General features: G+C 47.7%; 2 protein-coding genes across 2 annotated transcripts in view; both read left to right on the forward strand.

Moving 5' to 3' along the window:
* The window catches only part of WWC1 (WW and C2 domain containing 1), a gene marked incomplete at its 5' end in the record, with an annotated part of 147181 nt that overhangs the window by 12544 nt on the left and 110077 nt on the right, over positions 1 to 24560 (forward strand). The gene's annotated exons all lie outside the window — the stretch shown is intronic.
* Positions 12907 to 14979, forward strand: LOC307052066 (mitochondrial import receptor subunit TOM7 homolog). The gene is given in 2 exon segments (XM_079702831.1): positions 12907 to 14742; positions 14746 to 14979. Coding segments are annotated over 2 exon segments (165 nt in total). The 5' UTR covers positions 12907 to 14694; the 3' UTR covers positions 14863 to 14979.

Raw genomic sequence — 24560 nt, forward strand, 5'->3', positions numbered from 1 at the left:
TCTTGCTATTTCTTTCCTGATGTGTTAAGTATCAAATTGATTTGGGCTCATCTTTGCCTTAATGTGAAAATCTTTCAACTCGCATTGCAGGAGTAATGCTTTTAAATAAATTGGTCTAAGCTACTTTGGAGTTGTAGGCCTGGGGGGTGGGCAGCTGCTGTCTGTCCCCAGCAGATCTCGGTCTGGATTTCATGCACACGTCTGAGTCCTCGAGACTCCAAGGGAGTGGGGAATGCAGACGTTGTCACCATGTAGATCGTGGCCGGTGGATAAGAACTCATCATAGCCAACACTTGCTGAGACTCTAGATAGTGCAAAGATCTGAGCTGAGTGCTTTGAGTGCATTTTCCAATTTAATTCTCCTAGCAACCCTGCGAGCTGAGAACCGTTACCATCTCCATTCTGCTGCTGGGGAAACTGAGGCTCAGGCAGTTGAGAACTTGCCAGTGATGGCACAGCTAATAAGTGGCAGAACTGGGATGCCACTTTCTCTGCTGCCACAATGCACCCTGAAGGCCAGGCTAGGCTAGGCTGTCAAGGAGAGCAATACTGAATTTGTTCTGGTAATTCAGACCATAGCTCCTTTCACTACTGTGGTTCCTTGAGTAGCAACTTCGCTCAGTTGCTCAGGGTCTGTCTGGATAGCTAGACCTTTCTGTTGGCTCTGCTTCTGTTTTCGGAGATGTCCCTCTCTCAGTGAGCACTGTGAGTGAGCTCTTTTTCTGAGTACAGTCAGTTTTTCAAAATTCCTCCAAGGATCACTTTCCTAGACCACATTCCCCTGTCCTGGTGGTGATCAGCATCTTTGTTTCACCCTCCTTATAGACTGTTGTGCTCAAGGTAGCCCCATCTCTTGTTACTTTGGCCTGAAAGACTTAGCAGGAATCAAATTCCCTTCGGACACTTTGGTGTCTGAATGGCATGTGGGCTTGGACGGCAGCCTTCTTGCTTGCCCAGTGGCACATCCTTCAGGGGGTGTTTGTGTGGGTTCCCTAGAAGTCATATGGGTCATCTGAGATCTGAAGTGGCTCTAGCCGTGCACAAATTACCTTCCACTTCTGTTGCGTGTTGGGTAGAATCGAAAACAAAGAATGCCATTACCTTTGCGTGTTTGTTTCCTGGTGGGAACTGTGCTAAGAAGAGGGTTCAGCAGTGACCAAAGACAGACATCATTCCTCATAGAGTTTATGGACACATAATACGAACATGAACAAAATACTTACAGATTAGGGAAATAAAGAGGACGCTGTATTAGAAAATAATAGGTCTTGTAAATGACACCAAAGATCCAGCTATAGAATTTAAAAGTTCTGTAGTCAGAAAAACGGTTTGCTTTTACCTTTACGTAGGATCCATCTATAGTGATCACTGCTCTTCCTCTTCAACCAGGTTCTCTTAACTCAAGTCAGGAGATCCTGGCACTCACTGTAGTGGCAACAACTGTATTTTCTTTTTTTTAGCTTTTTTTTTTTGAATGAAAGATTCTTTAACTTCTGTAGTGCTTCACAATTTTCAAAAGTTTCACACACGTGATTTCATACAATCTCATAATAACCCCCCCTTTTTTTAATCCCCAACCCCTATATTGTGCCTTTCTCCTTCCCTCTCCCCACTGGTAACCTGTAGTTTGTTTTCTGTGTCTGTTGAGTCTGATTCTTTCTGTTTTATTCCCTGGTTTGATGTATTCTTTTGATTCCACATATAAGTGATATCATACAGCATTTGTCTTTCTCTGTCTGACATACTTCACGTAGCATAATGCCCTCCAAGTCCATCCATGTTGCTGCAAATGGCAAAATTTCATTCTTTTTCATGGCCGAGTAGTATTCCATTGTACATGTAGACCATATATTCTTTGTCCATTCCTCTGCTGATGGATACTTAGGTTGCCATGCCTTGGCAATTGTAAATAGCGCTGCTATGAACACTGGGAAGCAGTGCTTTTTCTTTCTTTTTAAAAAAAATAAATTTATTTATTTATTTTTGGCTGCATTGGGTCTTCATTGCTGTGCACCTGGGCTTTCTCTAGTTGCGGCGAGCAGGGACTACTCTTCGTTGCGGTGCGCGGGCTTCTCATTGCAGTGGCTTCTCTTGTTGCAGAGCACAGGCTCTAGGCGCGCAGGCTCAGTAGTTGTAGCTCACGGGCTTAGTTGCTCCGCGGCATGTGGGATCTTCCCGGACCAGGGTTCAAACCCGTGTTCCCTGCATTGGCAGGTGGATTCTTAACCACTGTGACAACAGGGAAGTCCCAGCAGTGTTTTTTTCTTAACTTTGGCCAAGGAGCTCTGTTCTTCTCCCAAGGCAGCATGATTGGTCAACCACATGCATCTGAACTTCCTAAGAGAGTTACTCATATGCAGACTCCAAGACCTGGCTCTGGTCAACATAATCAGAATTTCTGGATTATGTGAAACCCAGACTCCTTTGTAAAAAGAACCACTGAGTGATTTTGATAACCATCCTAGGTTTGAGAAGTACTGATCAAGGAATAGACTTGTTTCAAAGTGCAAATTATTCTAGAGACTCGACCAGGACTAGAATCCCTTCAGCCTCTTCCACAACCTGGCCTACTTATTTATTGGTCCTCACCTCAAAAACATCTCTTCCTTTCTTCAGGCATCCATGGGTTTCTAGAGTGTGCTCGGGTGCTCTCTCCCCAAGAGTAAGCCTTCAGTCCTACCCATGCCCCTTTCTCTGAGGGACACAGAGGGGTTCCATACCCACCGGCCCACACCCTCCCCATTCCCACCTTACCCTCCATCCTCCTCCTCCCGCCCCCGTTCTCTGAGCAAAGTTCCAGGAGTGTCACCAGGAGACCTGCGGTGGCATCTTCCTTGACCTCCCTGTAGTGTCTAACCGTCTTGCCAGCTCTCCTCCTTTCCCGGCGGTCATTCTTATCCAGGAGAGTAAGGCATTGTGCAGTCTCCTCCCTAGTGGTGGCCTGTGTCGCCAGGCCTTCGACCACCTGCTCTGCAGTGAAACCTCAGGGGCTTATTTCCAGTTTCCGGCTGGACATCACTTCTCTGTCCAGGCGAGTACTGCAAACTACCACAAATCTAAAACTGAATCCAGTCCAGGTCTCAAACCAACAGCTTTGCCCATCTGTGTACGTTGACGCCCCGCCTCCCTCACAGGCCACGTGGGGTACCACTTGCTCCACGAGGCCTTCCCTCATCTGTCATCTCCCGCGCCGCTCTGGCTGGAGGGTATCTACTTTAAGCCAGGCCTGTTCTGGTCAAAAGCAACAGAGGCCCACATGACATGGCTCTAGAAAAGAGAGGCTGCTGTGAGGTTAGAGATTTCACAGGAATCTAAGGATGGGCATAACGGCCCCCACTGCCGGGATGGCGGGAGCTGCAGCTGGAGGCCGTGAAGAACAGCGGTCTCCACGTACGTCCCCTCTGTTCCCTCCTGTCGGCCTGCTCATGTCATGGTTTCTGCTACCTCTGAAACCTACAGACAGACTACAACAAATCTAAAATTTGTTCATACATTCGTAAACCATGTTATGAATTAGTTCTGCCTTGAACTTGCTATGTGACCCTGGGCAAGCTACTTAATCTCTGTGAGCCTCAGTCTCCTCACTCTATACAAATAAGATGAAGAGTAATAATAGCCAAGATTTTATTGGGTGCCAAGCCCCGCTCTAAGTGTTTTATATTTATTAGCTCAATTAACTGTCACACTAACTTTCTGAGGGAGGTACTGTCACTATCCTCATTCATAGCTGAGGAGGTGGAGGCACAGAGAGGCTAAGTAATTTGCCCAAGGTCATACAGCTAGAAAGTGGCAAAGCCAAGATTCAGACTGAGGCTCTCTGGCTCCAGAGCTCACGCTGTCAGACCGCCATTCACTTTTAGGGGTTATTGTGAGAATTATAGCGTGGATTCTCTTATTTAGGACACAGAGCCGAGAGCAATATTCAGAATAAGTACTTAAGAATGCTAACAGTCATGACATCATCACATTAGTTTGCAGGTGACCCATATGACCTTCACAGCCCCAGCCGACCTCGTAACTCTTCGCCTCAGCAGCCACAGGTAACCCGGTGTCCCCAGTTCAAATTCTTGTGAGAGATGCTGATTTGGAAAGATGACAGAGCTGGCCTTGAACTGGATTCACCTGGTACAAGAAATCACAACAGGGGTCAGGGGTCATACCAAGCACGGCACCTCTCCACTCAGGAGAGGCCGTGGGCAGCCGGCATCCCTAGGTCGTTCTTTCTCAGAACTTCCAGAGTCAACTGTTCTGAATGTCTGGCAGTTAGGGGACCTGGTGGTTACTCTCGCTGAGCACATGCTCGATTCTGAGCCCTGCTTTTGGCCTCATCCCCTGTGGCAAGCTCCCATTCATTTCCGTGACCCTGACTCTCGCTGCTGGAAGTGGGGCCTGTGGACCAGCACATCAGCATCGCCTGGGAGCTTGTTAGAAATGCAGAATCTCAGGCTCCACCTCAGACCCACTGAATCAGAAAGTGCATTTTAACAAGATCCCCAGTGGTCCTTGCAGGTTAATGTTTGAGTAGCCCTGGCCAGTCAACACTGTTTATGTCTGCGTAGCGCTGTTTTGTTTTTTTGTTCTGTAGCTGACTGTGCCTCTAACTGGCTCCGATATAGGTATGAGATAATATCAGTAAGCCGTGGATTCTTACAACCAGGTATAAACACTGCTGAGGGGAAGGAGCTTCTCAGCCTGTTCCCACAGCCCCACATGGAATAAGGGATTGAAGCCGGATCGGGGATGGGAGTGGGGGAGGGCTCAGTTGAAAGGGGGGCGGTCACACCTGCTGAGAAAAGACAGGGTCCTGAGCCTGCAGCTTGCCCACCAGTGGGGTCAGATGCCAGAGGTCAGAGTGGATGCAGGCCGTGTAGAAGTCCACCACGGTGGCGGGACGTGGTCTCCGGGGTGCACGGGGCAGTCAGAAGATGGGAACCCTTGGTGGCAGGGGCAGTGTCTCTCAACTGCAACACAGAATGAGGAGGTGGCCCGCGGGCACCTGGCAGAGATCACAGAGGCAGGATTCCAGCCCTTAGAGAACGGTGGCAAGAGCAAGACAAGGAGGTCTGGGGTCCCCAGTAAGCTTCCCAGGCAGAGGCTTGAGCCAACAAAATAAATGGCAGGCTCCCTGGAACTAGCTTTGAACAGGGCAGACGTACCGCCACGAGGGGACTAGCAGAAACAGTGCCTGTGGCCAAGGCTGGGACTGGCTGAGCCAGGACCCCCATGCGCAGTCCTGGACCCAGCCAGGGGCAGCCTGAGTGGGGTGGCACTGGGGCGGGAGGGGCAAGCAGCCAGCTGCAGGCTGGAGGGAAAGTCTGTATGAGGCCCTGTGGACCGCCTTGCCTTCCTGGCATGAGGGCGGTGGGGAGGCGTGGCTGCATGCCAGAGGGCTTTCCCATCACTGCTCCCTGGCCCGGGTTCACCTGTGAACAGCGTTCCGGCATAAGCGTGGACCTTGCCCCGACACATTCCCGAGATAACACCTACCGTCATCCTGCCCGACTGTGTGAGCAAGGCTCCCGACAGCCTCCCTGCATTCATTTCCAGTTTGCTGGATGTTGTATGTGTGTCTATGTAACATGACTGAAGGACGAGTCATTAGTGTGCCGTCCAAAGTCCCTTTGGGAACATTCCAGGAAAATCAATATCCCATCAAAGCCACAAATGGCTTTTTTCTTTCCCCCAATCCTTCCAAGCAGGGTTTCTCAGAGTGTGATCCGCCGACCTCCTGCCTTACTCCCCCATGGAGCTTGTAAAACACAGATTCCTGGGGCCCTACCTGAAAACGACTGAATCAGAATCTCAGTGGGGCTTTCCAGAATCTGCATTTTTAACCTGCCACCCAGCCGATTCTAATACACCTTGAAACTTAAAAACCTCTCTTCCCCCTACCCACCAGGCACTTTCTTTCCTTTGCATAAACCGGATCCTTGCCCTGCCTGCTGGCACTCCCTCCCTGTGCTGCTACACCCACTTAAACGGCCACCTCTTCCGAGGAGCCTGCCTAGCTGTCTTCGTCCCAGCTCATGTAGGGGGCCCGTTGTGCACCCTTCTAACACGGCTCTGCCACATCGTCGTCATTTTTTTCCTCTCTGTGTTCTCCACTGAATGGTAACGCATCCTGCTGAGCCTCCCTAGGCCCAGCACAAAGTTTTGCGCCTAATTAGAACTAATAAATGAATATGAGCAAAGGCAGCTGAGAGGTAACAGTGAAGCCACAGAGTAGAAGGTGAAAAGTAGATGCTTCCCAGTAGGAAGCTGCCACCTTCCAATTCTTCTCTCGGTCATTCTGAACTCCTAGGTCAAGTTTTGGAGCCAGAGGGCAAGTATTGGACCCAAGGAGAGCCCAGGGCTCTGGCTGGCCTGGGGCACAGCCCACCTGTTTGGGGCTGAGGCGTCCCCAGTGGAAGCCTAGCTCTCTATCTACATTTTGGAAGAACTCCAGCAGAAGAAAAAGGCTCAAGGATGGTTTGCCAGCCCCAAGCCTGACGCCAAACTCAGGGCCTCTAGAATGTTCAACACCCCCCTCCCCTTGTCAAGGCAGGAGGAGTCAAAGAATAGAGCTATCGGACCATGAAACTCCCAAGAGTCCTTTCCCCCAGCGTTTCTCAGAGACTGCTGCCACTGTTTTCTGTGTGAGGCTCCGAATTGCCATTTGCCAAACTGGTAAACGTTGACCCAGCAGCAATCAGGCAAAAATAGGAGAAGCCCCGGACAGGCTGCCTTAATCGTGTTGGTGAAGGGAGAGCCAGGTGCCTGTGAGCTGAAGAATGCTTCCCATCACCTCGCTCTGAAAAACAAAGTGTATTTCCTTAATCTTAACAACTTGAGCACCCCGAAACCTGCTTTACCAGCCCAGGGTGCCTCCTCTGATCTTGCTTGCTTATCTGTGTATACGTGGGGTCGTGGGACAAGGTGACTTTGGAAAGGCCTGGCCTGCTGAGACTCTAGGGTCAGCCCAGACTGCTGTGACCACAGGGAACCTTAGCCCGGGAGACAGGCTGACCTCTTAACGTGAAGTCAGAGTGAGGGCACCCGCTCTCAGTCCGAAGTAGGGTCGGAACCTTCCTGGGTTCTTTGAAGAGAAAGAGGATTGGCTGAATTATAGGTGGCAGGGCAGAGCAGCTGAGGGCTCCGTGCACAGTAGGCCCTCAGCAAATAAATGCTTCTCGCATTGAGCTGGTGAGAAGGGAGCAGCCAGTGTTAAATGTGGGCTCTGTCAGAACCCTTCAGACATTTGCTGAAATTCCATGAGGGCGTCAGGGATTATAAGGTTTTAAGGTCATTACTGAGTTTCTTTCGTGATTTTTTCATAAGGATGTCATTTCTGAATCCATTCTCTTTCTCTTCTCATCTCCCCAAATTACCCTTCCTCCTTCCCTTCCAGGAGGAAGACAGTACAGTGTTATCATTTGGTCAAAATTTCACATTCAGAAAATGGTAACGTTCAAAAATCTTGTTCAATGCTGCAGCACCCCCTCCCCCAAGCTGGAGGTTGTGACAGCTGTCATTTACTGAGGAATTTTACATGCATTTACCGTTTCGCTTGTGCCTTCCAGAGGAGGCAGCTGAGGCCCAGAGAGGCTAGAGAATTTATCAAGGTCACACAGCAAGTTGGCGAGTGGCTTGGATTTTACTGCAGGCTCTGTGACTCCACAGCCCTGGGTGCTTGTCAGTGCCGCTTCGTTGTCTCCTAGAGGTCATTGGTGCTTGTTGATATAACATCGCTAACCATTTCTCCACCATTTCTCAGAGCGTTTTGTCCACGTGTCCTGATTAGAGAATTAGTTAAGCTCTCAAGCTCTCCAGGGAGCCATGGCTGGAATCCTGCCTCCTTCCTAGAGTCCGCAGGCAGCCAGATCCCACAGACCCTGCTCTGTCGGGCGGTGAGCACGAGAGATGTGGCCCCATGGTTGGGGGACCGGCAGGCAGGTTGTGATGACCCACAGGGCACGTGTTCCCTGTCAGTTCCCAGGCACTGAACACAGGCACCCCCCCACTCCCCGCCCAGGACCTCCTCTCCTATTTCCCTCTTTGCCTCCTGCCCTCCTAGGATCGACAGCTATTTGGAAAGGTGAGCACAGAGGCCTTTTCAGAAAGAGTCCTATTCTCCCGTCTTCCTGGTACCCTTGCTCACTGGAGAGAGAGAAGCAGGATTGTGTGGGGAGGGAGAGGCAAGTGTACGGGAACAGTTTAGATCTAATTGTTCATGATCTAGAATGTCTTCGTTTGCATTCAGGGATGCCGCCCGCCTTTGTGAGGGGCCACACCAAGTTGAATCATGTGTTATCAGTGCAATGCAATAGCCCGATGACGTCATGAAAATCCAGGCTTTGGGAGAACATGTTCACAGGCAAGAATGCAGTGATGAAAAGATGGAAGGGCCTGGTTACGCTGCATAATCCAGCTTTTAGTGTATAACCCCTGGGTTTATTGGCCCCTTGTTCCTGTTCTCTTTGACAAAGAATGATTTTTTTTTTTAACTTTCTGATTAGCAATCAGTAGTTTAAGCCTGCTAATCACCTCTTTAGCTTGGCATGTGGACCCAGGAAAGGCCACAGCACTTAATGTGTTCTGTCAGATCCAGAAGTTCAGAAATGTAGTTAGCCCCAGTTTTTAAAATAATTAGACTCTTATTCAGGATAATGCCTACTGTATTTATATATATATATATATATATTTTTTTTTTTAATTTATTATTTATTTATTTTTGGCTGTGTTGGGTCTTCGTTGCTATGTGTGGGCTTTCTCTAGCTGTGGCGAGCGGGGGCTACTCTTCATTGCGGTGCGCGGGCTTCTCATTGCAGTGGCTTCTCTTGTTGCAGAGCATGGGCTCTAGGTGCACGGGCTTCAGTAGTTGTGGCTTGCGGGGTCTAGAGCACAGGCTCAGTAGTTGTGGCATGCGGGCTCAGTAGTTGTGGTGCAGGGCTTAGGTGCTCCGTAGCATGTGGGATCTTCCCAGACCAGGGCTCGAACCTGTGTCCCCTGCATTGGCAGGCGGATTCTTATCTACTGTGCCACCAGGGAAGCCCCTAGTGTAATTATAATTATAAACATTCTGAGGTTTATTACATAAACACTTGTTTTAGTTTACTTTTAAAAAAATTTATTCTTAATTGGGTAAAATATACATAATATACAAGGTATCATTTTAACCTTTTTTTTTTTTTTTTTTTTGCGGTACGTGGGCCTCTCACTGTTGTGGCCTCTCCCGTTGCGGAGCACAGGCTCCGGACACGCAGGCTCAGCGGCCATGGCTCACAGGCCCAGCCGCTCCGTGACATGTGGGACCCCCCTGGACCGGGGCACGAACCCGTGTCCCCTGCATCGGCAGGAGGACTCTCAACCACTGCACCACCAGGGAAGCCCTCATTTTAACCAGTTTTAAGTGTACAGTTCAGAGGCATTAAGTACATTCCCATTGCTGTGCAGCCATCCCCACCATCTGTCTCCAGAACTCTTTTCATCTTGCAGAATGTAAACTCTATCCGGGTTAAATACTCACTCCCCATTCCCCCTCCCCCAGCTCCGGGCAACCACCACTCTACTTTCTTCCTGTACGAATTTCACTGTTCTAGGTACCACATATGAGTGAGTCATACAGGATTGTCCTTTTGTGACCAGCTTATTTTACTCAGCATAATGTCCTCCAGGTCCATCCACTCTGCAGCATGTGTCAGGATTTCCTTCCTTTTTCAGGCTGAGTACTATTCTATTGTATGTTTACACCATGTTTTGTTTATCCATTCATTTATTCACGGACACACTTTCACCTTTTGATTATCATGAATAATGCCACTGTAAACATGGGTGTAAAACTATCTGTTCATGCCCCTGCCTTTACATCCCTTGTGTATGCACCCAGAAGTGGAATTGCTGGATCATATGGTAGTTCTATTTTTAATTCTTTGAGGGACTGCTACGCCATTTTCCACACTGGCGGCACCGTTTGCCATTCCCACCAGCAGTGCACAAGGGTTCCAATGTCTCCACACCTTCACCAACACACTTAGTATTGTCTGTTTTTGTTTTTTTTTCATAGTAGCCATCCTAATGGGTATGACATGGTATCTCGTGGTTTTGATTTGCACTTCCCTGATGATTAGTGATGTTGAGCATCTACACAGATACTTTTAAAAAAACGAACTTCTCCTGTCATTTCAAAGCTAAAGGCAGTAAAATGTAAGGTTCAAGGCACTGAATCTGAGAAGCTGTGCTGCCTGGGTTTAGTGCTGGCTCCACTGCTTGCTGACTGTAGCTGTGGGTCAGTTGCAAGATCTCTCTGTGCTTCAACTTCTCACCTGTAAAATGGGGTAATAAGTAAACTGCCTCATAGGGCTACTGGGAGGATTCAATGATCTAATACAGATAAATCTCATGCAAAGTGTGAGACTTGCTATATGCGTTTGATGAGTGCTGGGCTTCATTACTCTCAGAGTAGAATCTGCTGCCTTCCATCCTCCAGGGACGGTTTTCCTCTCTGCCTAGTCTTTTCCAAGTGGGGTAACAGCCTGGGGAATTTGAGGTAAGATGGTGGCTTGAACCCAGTAGGTTTTCACACCCCCAGGTTGGGCATGTCAGGAGGAAAAAGAGCAGTGGCACTCTTGAAGCCCGTGCGCCTGGAGCCCGTGCTCCGCAACAAGCGAAGCCACCGCGATGAGAAGCCTGCGCACCGCAACGAAGAGTAGCCCCTGCTCGCCACAACTAGAGAAAGCCCATGTGCAGCAACAAAGACCCAACACAGCCACAGATAAATAAATAAATAAATTTATTAAAAAAGAAAGGAAAAATGAGCAGTGGCAGCCTCTGAAATCCATCCTGAAACTCGGCAGCATCTGGTTTCGAGAGTGAGTTTGTGTAGAGCTGGCGGCCAGGAAATGGGACTGGGAATCTAGTGCAAAGGTAGTTTCTCTGGTTCCTTCAACCAATAACTATTAGAGCAAATAACCATCTGGATGAGGAATGGCTCCTAAATGCCTTGGAGTAAGGCAGTTAGCTAAGGGTTTGTGTTGCTGCATGTGTCACCATGGGACTTTGCATCCTGACGGCCTGGAGAACTGTCCTCAGGCCTATATCCTCTGCATCTCAGCATTTGGGCCTCCCTGTTGTGCCCCATCTGTAGGTCATTAGCCTCCTGTGAGAGAGATTAGGGTTCCCCTGTCCCTAATTCCAGGGGAAATTCCAGGAGTGTCAGAAGGACCCTGGGTCCTTCCCAGGGCAAATCTCTGACTTGGTCACTCTGCCCAAGGGAAGGAGTCATGGGAAAGTTAATCCTCATCTCTGATCCTTCTCTAAAGCCTAACCCAGTTTCCTTAGCAAACATACTGAAGGAAGCGGTGGCGGGGCGGGGAGGGAGGCTTCCCCCTCGCCTGCCTTTACCTGGTTAACTCCTTCTCAAGGCCCAGCTTTTTTTTTTTTTTTTTTTTTTGCGGTACGCGGGCCTCTCACTGTTGTGGCCTCTCCTGTTGCGGAGCACAGGCTCCGGATGTGCAGGCTCAGCGGCCATGGCTCACGGGCCCAGCCACTCTGCAGCATGTGGGATCTTCCCAGACCGGGGCACGAACCCATGTCCCCTGCATCGGCAGGCGGACTCTCAACCATTGCGCCACCAGGGAAGCCCCAAGGGCCCAGCTTTTAACACCAGTTCCTCAAGGGATCATCACCCTGCTCCCCAAATGGGGCCAGGGGCAGTGTTTATATTCCCTCACAGAGCAATAGTCTTTCTCTTTAAATCAGTTGTTCAATGGTTATTAGTTAAGACCTCGTGTTTTCTTCTGTTTAATGTCAGCCGAGGACTCTTCTAGACTAGCCATTCTCAAAGTGTGTTCCCTGGAGGCCCCTGAGATTCCCTCAGAAGGTCTGCAAACTCAAACTTCATAATAATACTAAGAAATTATCTGCCTTTTTAACTTTCTACCTATCATGAGAGGACTGTGGAGTTTCCCAGAGGCTACGTGACATGCAGTTTTGCAACAGACTGATGCAAAAGCAGCTCTTAGGACTCAGCAGTCTTCTTTTAAGCCATTCATTAAAGACATTTGCAAAAATGTGAAATAATGCCACTCTTCTCACTAATTTGTGGGGGAGGGCTTAGAAAATATAATTAATTATAAGGATATGTTTTATGTTAACATGTGATTGATTTATTATTTTATTTTCAAAGGAATTAATAAATATTTTTAAATTTTGTTTTCATTTCTAATATGATAAATGTTGATCAACAAAACCCACATGTGGACTTCCCTGGTGGCACAGTGGTTAAGAATCCACCTGCCAATGCAGGGGACACGGGTTCGATCCCTGGTCTGGGAAGATCCCACATGCCGTGGAGCAACAAAGCCTGTGAGCCACAATTACAGAAGCATGCACATTCTAGGGCCCATGTGCCACAACTAGAGAAAGCCCGCGTGCAGCAATGAAGACCCAGTGCAGCCAAAAAACAAAAAACAAAAACCACCCACATGAGCAACAACTCTTGGGGTCCTCAGGTTTTAAGAGTGTGAAGGTGTCCCAAGACCAAAAATTTGAGTGAGGATTGCTGCCCTAAACAGGGATCAGGAACCTTTTTCTGTAAAGGACTAGTGGACCATACCCTCTCTGTCTTAACTATTTAACTCTATAGCATGAAAGCAGCCATAGATAATATGTATACAAAGAGGCATGGCTTTGTCCCAGTGAAACAAGCAGTAAGTGAGTTTGGCCTACGGACCATAATTTGCCATCTCCTGCTCGAGGTTCTAAGCTGTAAAATGCCAGGAACCACATCTAACTGATAAATTGCTTTATCCCCAACACCTAGCACAGGGCCTGCTACTTAGTAGATGCTTAGGAATTATAACAGAAATAGTGTTTAGTGGCTGGTTGTCCAAGTCAAAAATGGCAATGGCTTAACTTCAAGGTATAACTTCTTTAGCACATTAAAAAAAAAAAAAATCAAGAGTCAGGCCAGTTAGGGCCAGGGTGATGGCTCAAGGGACCCAGGTTCCTTGTGCTTTTCTGGTCCACCATTCTTAGCATGTGACTTCCATCATTAAACTCACCTCATGGCTCAACCAACCTTAAAGAACCTCAGGAGAATTAAGCTGATCTGCCAATAATGAACTGCCCATCAGAACAAAACAACATTCTTTAAAGAAGGAACATAAAATCCAGATTCTTGACAGCTTAGTGTTCAGAGTATCTAGCATACGATAGAAAAGGTACTAGACTTAGGAAGAAATACAGTAGAAACAGACCCAAGGATGGCAGAGATGTTGGAATTAGCAGAAAATGAACTAATGTTTATTATAGATATGTTTAAGGATTTTTAAGGAAAAGAAATCAGTAGGGAAATGGAACCAAATAAAAATTCTAGATGAAAACAACAGTATCTGAAATGAAAACTTCCCTAGATGGATCTAACAGTAGTTCAGATGCTGCAGGAAGAAAGATCATTGAACGCGAAGTCAGAGCAGTAGAAACTATCCAAACTGAAGCACAGAAAGAAAAAAAAAAGTTGGAAAAAAATGGTCCGAAGCTCAGTGATCTGTGGGATGTTGTTAGTCAATCTAACAAATGTATATTTGGATTCCCAAAAGGAAAGGAGAGAGAGAGAGAATGAGAAAGAAAATATATTTGAAGAGGTAATGGCTGAAAAGTTCCAAAGTTGGTGAAAAATATTGACCCACAGATCCAAGAAGCTTAACAAACCCTAAGCACGATAATCATGCGGAAAATCACACGTAAATACATCATAGTCACCTTGCTAAAAACTAAAGGGAAAGAGGAAAATCTTAAAATCTCCCAGAGGATAAAGACATGCTGCATGTAGAACAATAAGATCCATTGCTAACTTATCAGAAACGATGCAAAGGCCAAAAAATAATTGAATAATATCTCTAAGGTGCTGAAAGGCAGATAAAACAGTCTGCAATTCTATATCAACAAAAGTATCCTTAAAAAATGAGGGTAAAATCAAAAGCTTTATTTTCAGTTATAAAGGCTGAGAGAAATGCTCACCAGCAGACTTACACAATAAGAAATGTCAAAAGAAATTCTTTGGGGGGAAAGAAAATGCTATCAGATGGAAATGTGGATCTACATGAGAAATGAAGAGCACCAGAAATATAAAAAACTTACAATTTTTTTCTTAATTTCTTTAAAAGATAATTGACTGTTTAAAGCAAACATGATGATAGTGTTATTTTTATTGAAATTTTTTGAAAGGAGGAAAAGAGAATCAAGAAACAGATGAGACAAACAGAAAACAACTAGTAAATTAGTAGACTTCAATCTAGCTACATTAATAATTCATTAAAAGTAAACAGACTAGGGCTTCCCTGGTGGCGCAGTGGTTGAGAGTCCGCCTGCCGAGGCAGGGGACACGGGTTCGTGCCCCGGTCCGGGAGGATCCCACATGCCGCGGGGCGGCTGGGCCCGTGAGCCATGGCCGCTGCGCCTGCGCGTCCGGAGCCTGTGCTGCGCAACGGGAGAGGCCACAACGGTGAGAGGCCCGCGTACCGCCAAAAAAAAAAAAAAAAAAAGTAAACAGACTAAACACGCCAATTAAAAGGCAGATATTGTCAGGTTGGGGGGAAAAAACAAAACTCCAGTGTACAGGCTGCCTACAGTAGATTCACTTTGATGTGAATACACAGGCAGGTTAAAGGTAAACGGAGGGGGGTCTTAAGTGTGTCGCGTGGGCCATCGATCACCATGGTAAAGCTGAGCAAAGAGGCCAAGCGGAGGCTGAAGCAGCTTTTCTAGGGAGGCCAGTTTGCCATCTGCTGGGGCTTTATTCCTCTCGTGATTTACCTGGGATTGAAGAGGGTTGCAGATCCTGGAATGACTGAACCAACTGTTTTGAGCTTACTTTGGGGATAAAGGACTCTTTGCTCATCTGGTTTTGGAAGCAGTCGATGCAGAGGAACAACATGGAAGGTGCGCACTCTGGCCGGGATAAGAGATGGGACATCGTTTAGATGTTCACCAGTTGGATGACACAGGCTCTTCTCAGATGTGTCTGTGGCAGAGTGGAACCTCTACTGACTTATTTACGGTAGACCGTACTAAAATAAATGTTTTTAACAATATTAAAAAAAAAAAGTCAAAGGATGGGAAAGGCATAGCATACAGATACTAATCAAAAGAAAACTGGAATGGCTGTAATGACCACACATAGAGTATACCAAAAACAGGAGAATCAGCAGATACAGAGAGCGTTTATAATAACCGGCCAAGTCATCAAAAAACCCATAATAACCCTAAATGTGTTATTACTCAATGTACTAGTTGAGTTCAAAATACATGAATAAGTAAGTGACCGGATCCACTCTTCGCAACGGGAAGGGCTGATGGAGACATTTCCTCATTGCTGGCCCGTCTGCCCTGAGTCAGTGAGGAGGACAGCAGTACGGGCAGAAGCAAGCTGACTCCGTAGCCTTGTTCTGTGTTCTGCATTTGTGTCCGTCCTGTGCCTCTGAGAAGGCAGGCCCTGGGCTGTCCCACAGGGGCCCTTGCAGAGAGTTCCCACAGGCTGCTCCACCTCCTCTTGCCCTAAAGGGTTTTCTGGAACCTGCCAACCGCACGTGGGATGCCAGCCAGCCAGGACTAGGGCCCGTGCCCCTGAGGTTGGAGAGGACTGGGGTCCTAGAGTGATGGATGGGGTCAGGGTTGGTCCTGGGGAACTGCAGGTGTCCCAGGACACAGGATAAGGTGGCAGCGTCTACTACCTTCAGGCTGGCTCCTGCCGTTCAGATACTGAAAGGGGCTGAGTCAGCCCCAGGTGGGGTAGGGGAAGGGGTTAGGGGAATTTTTAAGCAGTAATGAAATGTTGCCTGGAAGGGGAAAAGGAGGTGGTTTCCAGATAGGGTGTGCCTGGATGACAAAGAATTGCATTATTTTCCGTCCCATTTGCTGACAGTCCAGCAATGATTTCTTTCCCCTTCCCTTCCCTTCCGTCTCCTTTCCCTCTCCTTTCCCTTTCCTTTCTTTCTCCCTTTCAAACTGTTAAAAAAATTGTGGCAAAATACACATAACATAAAATTTACAATCTTAAGCATTTTTCAGTGTACAGTTCAGTGGCATTGAATACCTTCACGTTGTCATGCAACCATCACCACCTTACCATCCATCTCCAGAATTCTCTCCATCTTGCAAAACTGACTCTGTACTCATTGAAGAACTAGCTCCTTATTCTAGCCCCTGGCAACCACCATTCGACTTTCTGTCTGTATGAATTTGACTACACTGTGTATTCCATGTAAGTGGAATCATGCGGTATTTGTGTTTTGGGGACTGGCTGATTCACTCAGCATGATGTCCTCCAGGTCCATCCACGCTATAGCGTGTGTTAGAATTTCCTTTTTTAAGGCTGAGTAATATTCCATTGTATGTACACACCACGTTTCTTTTTTTTTTTTTTTTGGTCTGTGTTCAGTCTTCGTTGCTGCGCATGGGCTTTCTCTAGTTGAGGCAAGTGGGGGCTACTCTACGTTGCGGTGCGCGGGCTTCTCATTGTTGTGGCTTCTCTTGTTGCAGGGCACGGGCTCTAGGTGCGCGGGCTTCAGTAGTTGTGGCACACAGGCTCAGTAGTTGTGGCTCGTGGGCTCTAGAGCACAGGCTCAGTATTGTGGCTCATGGGCTTAGTTGCTCCGTGGCATATATGTGGGATCTTCCCGGACCAGGGCTCAAATCCGTGTCCCCTGCGTTGGCAGGCGGATTCTTAACCACTGTGCCACCAGGGAAGCCCACCACATGTTTCTTATCCATTCATCTATTGATGGACGCTGGGGTTGCTTCCACCTTTTGGCTCTTGTGAATAATGCTGCTCTGAACACGAGCGGACAGCAGTGATTTTTTTGTTTAATTTTGCTTTGTGTTCAGGTAATGAGGTAAAGGTGGGGATAGAAGTTAGTGGTTCAGGACCCGGGCAGCCTTATTTCACACAGGAGACCTAGAAAATAAGCACCTGGGAGAGTTTATCCCTGCAGATCTGCGTATGTGATGGGTCAGAGCTGTCGAAACCTTTCGGTAGTTGGGGGCTTTAGAGTCCAGCCCACCCTTCCGCCCGTCCTTTGCCCTTCGTGGCCCCCATCGTCACAGTTAAGATGTCATTTCTTGCTTCGGCTATTGTAACAGGGTGGCCAGACTCCAAGATCCTTTTCCAGCAACTCATGTGGCAGCCACTTCTGGAATTTTCTTCCTTCCACAGGGCCTTCCAGAGCAAATCGCTCCCCTTCTCAGAAACTTCTCATGGTTCTCCAAGGCCCATAGAAAACCCCGAAACTTCTTAGCATGACTCAGGGCCCCACTGGCCTTCTAGGCCCCTTCTCTCTCCTTCCCTCCATTTCCCTCACTTATTGATTGGCCCATTTGTTCACCCTGGGGCCTGTATTTTTGTATTTGTTTCCTATGTGCATGTCTGATACTGACTCATTGAAATAGTGTGTTCAAGGGCCCAGCACATAAGAAGTGCTGCAATGTTTATGATGAAAAGACTTTTACCTGGGGTCTCATTAGCTCTTCAGTGATAACCTCGTGAAGTCAATTCATTTCATCCCCAGTTGACAAGCTGAGAAATGGAGCTTTAGAACTGCTGAGAAATGAGTTTGTAATTTTGACCCTTGGATCAAATTCAGAACCAAGATTCAGAACCAAGCTGTTGCTCTGAGCAAGACTGTGGCTTTATGAGATCCTGGAAAGCCGGAGGCAGCAAGAATGAATGCTCAGGGGCTCTGGATGTGCTCTCTCGCCAAGGAAAGATGAGGTTTTGTGGGGACTGAGTTTGACTGAAGAACCACGAAAGGCCAGTGCTTGTAGATGTCCACTTAGTGAAAGCCTGAGTGTAAAATAGTGGAGTGGAGCATTGAGTTGGCTGCTTTTCCAACTCTAGAAGGATATATAAAGGGAATATAAGCTCATGTTGGAAGGAACATGCTTCTCCCTTTATAGGGGACCCAGGAACGAGGAAAAAGCCTCACCAAAATAGGTTGCATTCATGCTGGTAAAATTCTGAATGCTCAGCTGGATCGATGAGGAAGTTGGAGCAAGTGAGTGGATGCAGACTCCTTCCTCCAATGTGCAGCTTGCTGAAATGCTGCAGCTGAGGACAGAAGAGAAATCAGAAATGCCCATGGGGTGGTGAGGGACTTGCTCAAGGTCACCCAGCTATAAAAAGCTGAGCTGGGCCTCCCACAATTTAAGAGTCCAGGTCCATTGGTTCTGGCGTATCATGCAGGCTGCTTTTAATACACATCTTCCAGTTGGAGCCCTGTAGTACAGTGCAAAGAGCATGGGCTTTTGAGCATCATCTGCAGCCTTGGCCAGGTTAGCCGGCCTCAGTGCTTTCATCTGTCTGCAAGGCGTGGATAAGAACCCTTTCCTCACTGGGCAGTGTTGAGGACTAGTGAGCAGTCAGGCAAAGCTGCCAGCAAGTGCCTAGGACAGAGTCGGGTTACTAATGCTGCTGTTTCCTGGTGAGTTCTTGCTTTATCAGCTCTTCCTTTGCTCGGCGGTGTGTACAACCATCGCCGAGGACTTGCCCCACGTGGGCAAGATTCTTGGTTGACTGCACCTTAGGTGCTCTCACCAAAGGAATAGAAGGTTCTGATTGAATACAGAGGTCAAACAAGTACAGCCTCCTTACTTTTCTTGTTAGAGCATTTCCCTTGGCCTACACCAGCAGTCGTGGGGTAGGTACGGGGAATTTCCTCACTTCCTTTTCCCCCCAGAGTATCTGCATGACCTCAGTTTCTGGTGACTCTGTTTGCCGTGGCGTTTGGTACTTATTCCACCTGCTCAGCCAGCATCCACCCTGGGCTGGCTGAGCCCTCACCCCTCTCCCACCTCCTGTAAACTAGACGTGCCTCACTGAGAGCATCAGCTTTGTCTGGAGGAGAGCAGGTGGCCCTCAGGCTCTTTCCCGCCTGCAAGGTGGGCCTTGCCTCTTGGCTCCACCCTTTTGGGGCGCCCTTTCCTTCCTTCCCCCTTGGTAATATCTCAGGAAGAAAGTTCTACCCTAGAGTTTCCAGGAAGCCCCTTGATGGCATTACTGATTGATAACTCCGTAGTTCTGAGTCCTGCTTAGGATTGATCGTGTGCTGACGTCAAGGCCCAAGTGAAAACCTGAGAAGGCCTGGTTATGCCGAGTGCCTGTCGGACACCACCGGGAAGGCTTTGAGGTCTCTTATTTTATATGTTTAAAAAAAGGGCTCCTTCTTCTTTTGAGACAGAACTTCAAACGAAGCATTCCAGGCCACACTTCCTTTTGGTAAATCTTAACCAGTGTAAATGTTTGCTTTTGTGTTGTAAATCTTAGGAGGTTGGGCTGCTGGGGGGGAGGGGGAGGGGAGGAATTTCGGAGGCAGGTGTCCTGCCAGCAAAAGTTAAAACTTAATCTGCTGTTTGGGGTGTTTGGGGGAGGCGGGTGGCGGGGTGGGGGGAGCGTTTATAATTAACGAGCCATGCTAATGAACTGGAATTTGCAGACAGAGCTTTTTTGCCAGGTTGTGCGAATTCCTGAACCTCGTGCCCGCGCGGCCCCCTGGAAAGAAAGGGAGTTTAGGAAGATTCCGACTCGCGGGCAGAAACCCCTGTGGGGGAAGTCAGTGAATGAACATAGGAGGAACAAGGCAAAACAGTAATGAAAAGGGGAGAAAGATAAAGGGGAAAGTGAAATGATACAAAGCAGTGTTCATTAATAACCGTGGGTTGGGTTAAAACGTAAATTCTTCAAACAGTTATTAAAAGAAGCGTCCATTTCCCTGCTTCCCCGGCTGGGTCCCGCTCACCACACCCAGGGGCATAATACACTGAACAGGAGGGTCTGGGGAATTAGCCTGGGACCCACACTGTCCAGGAAAAAGACTTCAATTTGCTGCCTAAGATACACCCCCTCGGAAGAGAAAAACTGGAAAAAACTGGGACGTTGTGTGGTTGGAGGCCACGTGTGCCTTGTGTAACTTGGGCAAAGGCATTCACCTTCTCCTAGACTCAGTTTTCCTGTCAATGAAATGGAGAGCAGTGGGCACTTTCGGAATGGTGAGGATCTCTTGTGATTGTGGATGCTTGCCCCTGCCTTCAGTAATCATTATCGTTAGCCCCACCCCTGCAGAGCCCCTGCTGCGGGTATGGAAGGTTCTGGAGGGGGATGGCTTAGTGGAAGGGGATCCTGGGGGTAATGAAGCTGAGACCTCCCTCCACCTCTACATGTACTCGCTCCCTGAGGCCCCTTTTGCCTTTCTCTTTCCCCTGTTCCTCTAGAAGGAGTTGGGGCTGGTAGTGGAGGGAAGGGGACAGCGCTCGGGGAGAAGGATGCAGTGAGGGTGTGGCAGGCAGCGGCTGAGTTTGGGGACCACAGCGCTCTGCGGTTCAGTAAGAGGGAGATGGAGAAAGGGTTGGGCCCTCGTCCAGTCCTCTGCCCTAAAGCTACTGAATCTTTTTACTATAAGAAGCAGCGGTTGCCTCTAGAATCCTGTACCTCCAATCCCCACCCCCCACCGCCCCGCCTCCCCAGAGCCTCAAACTGACCTCAGGGCAGAACTGCCAAGAAGTGAGCTGGGTGACTCACAGCCATTCCCCAGTTTGGGGCCATCAGAACCCCCTACCCATACTGGTGGGTCATGCTTCAAACGGCAGCTTTGCCACTTCCTCACTTAGCCTTGAGTGTGAGAGCAACACAACCGGGAAGCAGCCTAAACATCTCACGCTGGAAGCTGCACACGTAAGTTGGGGGGCATCCACACAATGGAGTGCCATGCAATTAGCAGTATGAGGTAGAGCTACACGTGCTGATACGGAAAGAATTCCAAGAAGTGTGATTAAGCAGACAGCAAGATTCAGAATAGTATGTTTTGTGTTTTTAAAATGGGTTTCAAAATACACATCCATACATAATAGAGTCTTATAGAGGGGCTCCAAAGCAGCAGGTATTCCACAGAAACACTGGGCCCACACAGGATAAAAATAGCTGCTGGTCCAGCATCACCCTCTGAGCCTTACGACTTTGGAACTACATTGTGTTTCTACAGCCTCGCCTTTCTCATTTCACTGAATTACCTGCTTGACTCATGTTGTGATTTGAGCTTGCAACTCCCAGTCAACGGAGAGTGAGTGGAGGGAGACTGTGTACGCACCATAGTGTAATTTTTTTTATATAAATTTATTTATCTTACTTATTTGTTTTTGGCTGCATTGGGTCTTCGTTGCTGCATGTGGGCTTTAGTTGCGGCGAGCAGGGGCTGCTCTTCCTTGCGGTGCGTGGGCTTCTCATTGCTGTGGCTTCTCTTGTTGCGGAGCACAGGCTCTAGGCGCGCGGGCTTCAGTAGTTGTGGCTTGCGGGCTCTAGAGCGCAGGCTCAGTAGTTGTGGCACACGGGCTTAGTTGCTCCATGGCATGTAGGATCTTCCCGGATCAGGGCTTGAACCCATGTCCCCTGCATTGGCAGGTGGATTCTTAACCACTACACCACCAGGGAAGTCCCACTGTAGTGTAATTCATCAGTTGTTTTTTTTTTTTTTAGCTTTATTTACTTTTGGCTCTGTTGGGCCGTCATTGCTGCACGTGGGCTTTCTCTAGTTGAGGTGAGCGCGGGCTACTCTTTGTTGCGGCGCACAGACTTCTCATTGCAGTGGCTTCTCTTGTTGTGGAGCGTGGGCTCTAGGTTCACGGGCTTCAGTAGTTGTGGCACACGGGCCCAGTAGTTGCGGTGCACGGGCTCTAGGGCACGCAGGCTCAGTAGTTGTGGCTCACAGGCTTAGTTGCTCCATGGCATGTGGAATCTTCCCAGACCAGAGATGGAACCCGTGTCCCCTGCATTGGCAGGCGGACTCTCAACCACTGCGCCACCAGGGAAACCCCCTCATCAGTTTTGAGATGGACTTTTTTTGTTTGTTTGTTTGTTTGACAAAAACAAAATGTTAACACCTTCAAATGTTAACCTGCTGACACCTTCACACTGGGGATGAGTCTCAGAAATGCCGCTGGCATGGTAATTGCCGACACATGCACACACTCTGCTGCTCCTGCTAGTGTAGCTGGTACCATGGCTCCTCTGTGTTTCAGTCCCAAACAATTTAAGAACTATTGTGGACGGACCTTTGTTCTTATCAAAAAACCCGTCTTCGACATCTTCTGGTAAAATCAAGAAAGCATGAGAATCCAAACTCAAAGTCATTTTCAGTAGCTTGGAAGAAAATCAGAGGCATTATCAGAGGTCTCTTTCAAGAAACGCCACCCCAGCACTCCATGGCACAAAGAATAGCACTGTCAGGAATCCGCAGGTGCAGGTGACTCAGAGCTGAGAAAGGTGCAATCTTATCAATACCTGAGCTAATGTCGTTTGCTTCTGTTTTTCCTTTTTGCATATATGGAAAAGAGAGCCATGTAATTAAGTCCATATCTGAATAAGCCTAAATAAGCTTTTTCAATACATATAAATATTCTGAGATAAAGAAAGCATGGGACATAGTTTATTGGCCGTGTTGTTCTTTCTTTGTTGTATATATAATAAAACTTTTGTAAGTGACGTTTGTTTTCTTAGGTTTGATGAAGTCTAGTGGATGTGTGTGTGTGCTGGGCACGTCACATGCTGGTATGTCCATGAAGGTATTTCTGGAAGGACACACAGGACGTCTTTTTTTTTTTTAATTGAGGGTAATTGACATATAACATTATATTAGTTTTAGGTGTATGACATAGTGGTTCAGTATTTGTATGTATCATGAGATGATCACCGCAGTAAGTCTAGTTAACATCTGTCCCCATACGTAGTTACAAGGTTTTTTTTTTTTGCTTGTGATGAGGACTTTTAAGTTCTACTCTCACAAACTACTATATATAAAATAGATAAAAACAAGAACTTCCTGTATAGTACAGGGAACTGTATTTAATGTCTTGTAATAACCTATAATGGAAAAGAATATGAAAAACTATGTATTTATATGTGTACAACTGAATCACTTTGCTGTACACCAGCAGCTAATACATTGTAAATTGACTGTACTTCAATACGAAAAATTAAGATCTGCTTTCTTAGCAGCTTTTTTTGGCTGTGTTGGGTCTTCGTGGGCTTTCTCTAGTTGCGGCGAGTGGGGGCCACTCTTCATCGCGGTGCGTGGGCCTCTCACTGTCGCGGCCTCTCTTGTTGCGGAGCACAAGCTCCAGACGCGCAGGCTCAGTAGTTGTGGCTCACGGGCCCAGTTGCTCTGCGGCATGTGAGATCTTCCCAGACCAGGGCTCGAACCCGTGTCCCCTGCATTGGCAGGCAGATTCTCAACCACTGCGCCACCAGGGAAGCCCTTAGCAACTTTTAAACATGCAATATAGTATGGTTAACTGTAGTCACCATGCTGAACATTATACCCCTATGACTGCCTTATTTTATAACTGGAAGCTTGTACCTTTTGGCTTCCTTTACCTGATCCACCAACCCCCACCACCACCACCCCGCCACCCCATCCCAGGCAACTACCAATGTGTTCTTTATATCTATAAGCTTTTTTTCCCCCTTTGTAGATTTCACATATAACTGAGAAGTAAATCTTAACTTCCCTGTTATTTTAGGGGTTTGCATCCATGGGTGAAGAGGGGAAAGGTTCTTGTTACCTGTATTTGCAGATCGTTTTTTTGTTTGTTTTGGGTTTTTTAAAAAAATTTTTCATTATATTTTCTCTGTTTTTTTTTTTTACTTTTGTTAAAAAAAAATTTATTGGCAATACCTTTGGAGTCTCAAGCCACATCTCAGACCTCCTGACTTCCTAATCTCTAGGGGTAGGACCCCAGGGGCCAGGCAGCCAGGTTCGGTTATCTATCTAGCCAGGCTGAAAGCCACCCAGCATCTCTGCATTTGTGAGACCAAGAATTCCCTGAGGCTCATCAGGATTTCAAAGAAATTACTAACTAACTAACTAATTAACTATCTTGTTGCCTTCCCCGCTTTCTCTCCCCATTCCTTCCTCAGATGTTTTTTGAGCACCTCTCCTGTGTATATAGCATCCAACTTCTGCAGACCCTCCTCTCCCTTCTGGAGTTGTAGGGGGTGTCCATTTTGCACTAGAGGTACCTGAGAAATGTGTATGTCATTACAATCCTTGATCATCTCTTTAGAGCCTTTAAGTCAGAGAATGTGCCCTCAATGCTATGAACCCCACCCCACCCCCACCCCCGGGGGAAAAAGGCTTCTCCTCCCTGGAGTGATCTTGATGCAAGGCCAGGTGTAGGTTTATCAGGTTCCTAACGATGGGCAGCACCTCTGTGACCTTTGCAACCCGGAGAGGCTGCTCTGAAGTGATGTCAGTCTACAAAAGCTGAGCTCAGTGCCGGTGTGACCGCCAGGGCTTTCCAGAAGGAGGACATGTGGGAGGAGGACAGCTCCCCCTACCTCCCCATCAGCCCAGACCCATCATGTTGGGGACTTTGACATGGCTACTAAAGTTCCCTAACTGATACACCTGCTTTTTCTCTTCCCTTCTCACTCCACTCTTCAAGATCATCTGAATACAAGGTTCTTACAGAAATTCAATCTGATCATGCCATCCCTTGCATGAAAAACACTTTGGGGCTTCCCCGGTGGCGCAGTGGTT

The sequence above is a fragment of the Hyperoodon ampullatus genome, assembly GCF_949752795.1.
Source record: "Hyperoodon ampullatus genome assembly, chromosome: 4".
NCBI classification, from domain to species: domain Eukaryota; kingdom Metazoa; phylum Chordata; class Mammalia; order Artiodactyla; family Ziphiidae; genus Hyperoodon; species Hyperoodon ampullatus.